Raw genomic sequence first — 4590 nt, forward strand, 5'->3', positions numbered from 1 at the left:
CCTTATATAGCCTCCTTCTTTACCTGTGACTATTTTTTTTTGTCTTTTGGCTAGGCAATGGGGTTAAGTGACTTGCCTAGGGTCACACAGCTAGTATGTGTTATGTGTCTGAGGCCGGATTTGAACTCAGGTCCTCCTGAATCCAGGGCCAGTGCTCTATCCACTGCGCCATCTAGCTGCCCCTACCTGTGACTATTAAAGAAAGACCGGAATTTAAGAGTATTTCAAAGGGCCAATCTATGTCAATTGATGCAGTTTCTTTTTTATCTATAAAGCAAAGAAAATAGAGGCAGTAGAATGAAATTTTTTTATTTCAAAGTAAATTATCATATTTGTTTCTTTTATTTTCAGTACATTTGCACAGGTAGAAAAAATTATCACAATCTAAAAATTAAAAAAAAATCAGATGTACCTAGTCCTTCTAGTATGAAATCCTAACCATCCTTTAACTTTCTAATGTTGCCTCAGCATGGTATGGTGGGAAAAAATTGGCTCTGGAGACAAGGGGCCTAGGTTCAAATACTACTTCTGATAGTTACCTTCTATATGACCTTGTGTAAGTCACTTAACCTCTCTTGGTTTCGTCATCTGTAAATGAAGAGGTTGAATCAAATGTTCTCTGATCTCCTTTTTAACCATTGATCTCTGACTCCATGAAGCTATCTCTGATAACCTGTCTGAAATCTTTCCTTCCATAGAATTGTCATAATATGTTGTTAGAATGTACACTATTCACTCACCATGTTCTATTTTGTCCCATTGCTCTATATATGTGTTATTTCTCTTACTGTATGCCATGCTTACTGTCTTACCTTTGTTATCTCCTTGGATTCCATAAGCAATGTAAATGGTTTCTAAATGGTTGTTGTTGTTGTCATTGTTGTTATTTATCCTTCATTCTCAAAGAGAACCAATGACTTCAGAAGGTGATATCTTGACTTGCAAGTGAATTGCATTTAAGTGAGGCAGGGCTGTACAAGGTCACCTGCCTTACTCTCTCTTCCAGAGCCATCTGGGGCAAGATATAGATAAGGATGACTGGATATGGCCCCAGATGCAGTGGGAAACCTCGGCTTGAATTAATGTTGAATGTCCATGTCTTAGCACCTAAGGCAGCCCTAGAACAGTATTTTGTATGCAGCATGTGCTTCATAATAATAATAACAACAATAATAATAATTTTAGTTATTATTTATGTAGCACTTTAAAGTTTGTGAACAACTTTCCATGTATTGTAACTTTTGTTCTTCACAACAATCCTCTGAAGTAGGTATTATTATTAATTCCACTTTATAGATAAGGATTTCCATAGAGTCACACAATTGGGAAGTGTCTGAGGCAGGCTTAAGAATCAGAATTTCTGGACTCCATCAGTAGCAGTCTCTTCAACTTGCCACTTAGTGGTCTATATATAATAAATATGAATCAAATTAAATTCCCTAAGTATACTTATGCCTAATGGTGGGATGGGGGAAGGTGAATGGAAACAATGCTCAGATCCAAAGCTATAAGTGTAAAACCATATTGAAATTAAATAACAAGTACAAATTACCTCCCAAAGTTATCTGCTCATATATGCTACCAAGAATTATTTCTCTTTATTCTCTGCTTCTATTTGTGATTCTGTCTCTTATCCTTCAATTCCACACATATGCTTTAAAAGGCAAAAATGTTCAACACTGCCCTTAAATTCTACTCATTATATTTACCTTGCCTTGACCCAAAATTCCTTTGTCAGTGCCTTCCGTAGGGCAGCCTTAACATCCTTGTTCCTCAAAGTATAAATGAAAGGATTGAGGGTGGGTGTGACAATCCCATAGAAGAGGGCCATAATCTTTCCCCGATCATGGGTGTAGCTAGAGGGGGGTTGGACATACATGCTAATGGCTGTGAAGTAAAACATGGAGACTACCAGTAGGTGGGAGGCACAAGTATTAAAGGCTTTCCAGCGGCTTTCAGCTGAATGGATTTTCATCACTGCTTGAGCGATGAAGCCATAGGTACCTAAGATAAGGGTAAGGGGCACCAAGAGCAGCAGAGCACCAAGCACATTGAGTTCAGCCTCATTTATATGAGTGTCAGTGCAGGCTAATTTCATCAGGGCAGGCACCTCACAGAAGAAGTGATCCACAATTTTCCTGCCACACCTTGGGACCACCACTGTGAGTGTTGATTGGACCAGGGAATTAGCAAATCCACTAAACCATGTGCCAGCTGCCATGTGCACACAACGTCTCTGATTCATAATGACTGGGTAGTGGAGGGGTTTGCAAATGGCAGCATAGCGGTCAAAGGCCATTATGGCCAATAGGATACACTCAGTTGAGCCCAAGGCCAAGAAAATGTAGAGCTGAGTAACACAACCACCATAGCTTATGGTTTTCTCTGGGCCCCTGAGGTTGACAAGCATCTGTGGGACAGTGCTGGTAGTATAGCAGAGGTCCAAGAGGGAAAGGTTGGAGACAAAGAAGTACATTGGGCTATTAAGTTGGGGATCTAGACGAGAGACAAGTATTATGGAGATGTTGCCAAAGAGAGCAAATATATAGGCCACTAGAAAGATAACAAATAGTGGTTTCTCCAGCCAAGGGCGGTCAGAAAATCCCAGGAGAACAAAGCCTTCCAAGGAGCTCTGGTTGCTGGTCCACATTTTGGCACTTTTAAGTATCCTTTTGATTGAGATCTGGAGGGAATACTTGTTAGAAATGGATGATTATTATTGGGTAAAGGCACTGAGAAAAATAAAACTATAAGGCTCTGAGTTCAAATCCCAATTAGAGGTGTCATTTCAGTAAACTTATATTGTTGCTTCTTCTTGTATACTGTATGTAATGAAATAGTGAGTGGATATTTATTACTGTATTGCAGAGTGATCCTTGGTTAAGAGAAGACAAAGGCCTAGCCATAGAATATCAAAAGAGTACTTGGGAGACTTGGGCTTAAGTCTGGTTTTGTTAGTTACTTGTTGCATGGCATCAGGTTAGTTACCCAAACTGCCTGAACTTTCATTTATTTGATGTGAAACTGAGATGCTACCTTACCCATTCCTTCCCACCATCTTTATGGGTAAGCCAGGAAGGATTCTGGATAAAAAAAGGAGCAGAGATACCCAAACACAGTGCAAGTAGATGGCAGATGTGGCCTGAAGAAAGAAGATAAATATTCAGAAAGGGAGACATAGACTGGATCTTGTGGTCCCAATAGTTGCTCTGGAAGGTATCATGGTGATTGGAGTTTACCTCCTATGACAGTGGACTTTGTGGATTCCTGCAATTCTCCTTCAGCAGCTAACATGATTCTGAGACATAAAATAATAAAAGGTCAGTTCCTGGATTTTACTCTCTGTGAAAAAGTTCTCATTATAACAGTATCTGAATAACGTGAAACAAATCCTATGCTTCCTCTTATCCCTTCAGAGTTAAATAGTTAGAAGTAATTCCAGCTATTTCTTCTGACCTATTAGCTCCCAAATCCTGGGAATCCTTCTCAGCACTCTTCAGGATGACCATTAAACATCTAGACCTAAACTCCTCAGTAGTCTGATATAGTGAGATGCATCATTCAAGAGGAACTTCTCAGTGATCTTTTAATGACCAATTCTAATGACCTTTTTTTCCAGTCTTTATCCTTGATTCCTCTACCGCCTTTCACACTGTCAATCACATCCTTCTATATGGTGCTCTCTTTCCTCTATGTTTTCATGACATTGTACTCTCCTGGTTTTTTTCTGACTACTCCTCAGCTTCTCTGCTGGATTTTTATCAACATTACTCTCACTAACCATGAATGTCCCCCAAGTCTCTGTCCTGGGCCTCTTTTCTTCTCTCTCTATACTATTTCTCCTGGTCATCTCATCACCTCTTTTGGATTCAATGATTACTTTTATACAGATGACCCTCAGATCTTTTTGTCCACTCCTACTCTTCCTCCTGAATTCCAGTCTTGCATTTCTAACTGACTAGTGGATATCTCAATTGGATATCCCTCATCAATATCTCAAACTAAACAGGTCCAAAACAGAACTCATTATCTTTTCCTTACAACTTTCCCCTTTCCTAAACTTCCTTGTTACTGTCAAGGGTATCTTCTTCTTCCCATTTATTAAGGCTGGAAACTTTGGTGTCATTCTTGATGCCTCACTCTCTCACTACCCGCCACCCACTTTATCAAATCTGTTGCCAAGTCTTGTCAATTCTACCTTCATGACATCTCTTATACATCCTCTTTTAATAAGTCAATCAACAAATTTTATTAAGTTCCTCCTATGTGCCAAGCATGGTACTAAGCATTGAGAATTTTTATAAAAGCAAAACCAAAAAACAAACACAGTCTCTATTGTGGAGTCAATATGCAAACAAATATATACAATGCAAACTATATGAAACAAACAAAAAGGAAATAAGTAACAGATAGAAGGCATTAGAATTAAAAGGGATTAAAGAAGGTTTTTATTAAAAGATAGGATTTTGCATAGAAATAAAATAAGATCTAAATAATTGGAAAAACATCAATTGCTCATGGGTAGGCCAAGCTAATATAATAAAAATGACAATTCTACCTAAATTAATTTACTTATTCAATGCCATACCA

General features: G+C 38.6%; 1 protein-coding gene across 1 annotated transcript; it reads right to left on the reverse strand.

Moving 5' to 3' along the window:
- Positions 1–1705: 1705 nt before the first annotated feature.
- On the reverse strand, positions 1706–2650 carry LOC110202649 (olfactory receptor 2B6-like). Its single transcript, XM_020978885.1, has one exon. The coding sequence runs from the start codon at positions 2648–2650 to the stop codon at positions 1706–1708; it is 945 nt and encodes a 314-aa protein (XP_020834544.1).
- Between the last annotated feature and the right edge of the window lie 1940 nt (positions 2651–4590).

The sequence above is a fragment of the Phascolarctos cinereus genome, unplaced genomic scaffold (assembly GCF_003287225.1).
Source record: "Phascolarctos cinereus isolate Bilbo 61053 unplaced genomic scaffold, phaCin_HiC Scaffold_5;HRSCAF=322, whole genome shotgun sequence".
Classification (NCBI taxonomy): domain Eukaryota; kingdom Metazoa; phylum Chordata; class Mammalia; order Diprotodontia; family Phascolarctidae; genus Phascolarctos; species Phascolarctos cinereus.

What these genes read in the sequence shown, in the direction of transcription:
- LOC110202649 (XM_020978885.1), bottom strand. Translation starts at nt 2,650, where the DNA reads ATGTGGACCAGCAACCAGAGCTCCTTGGAAGGCTTTGTTCTCCTGGGA.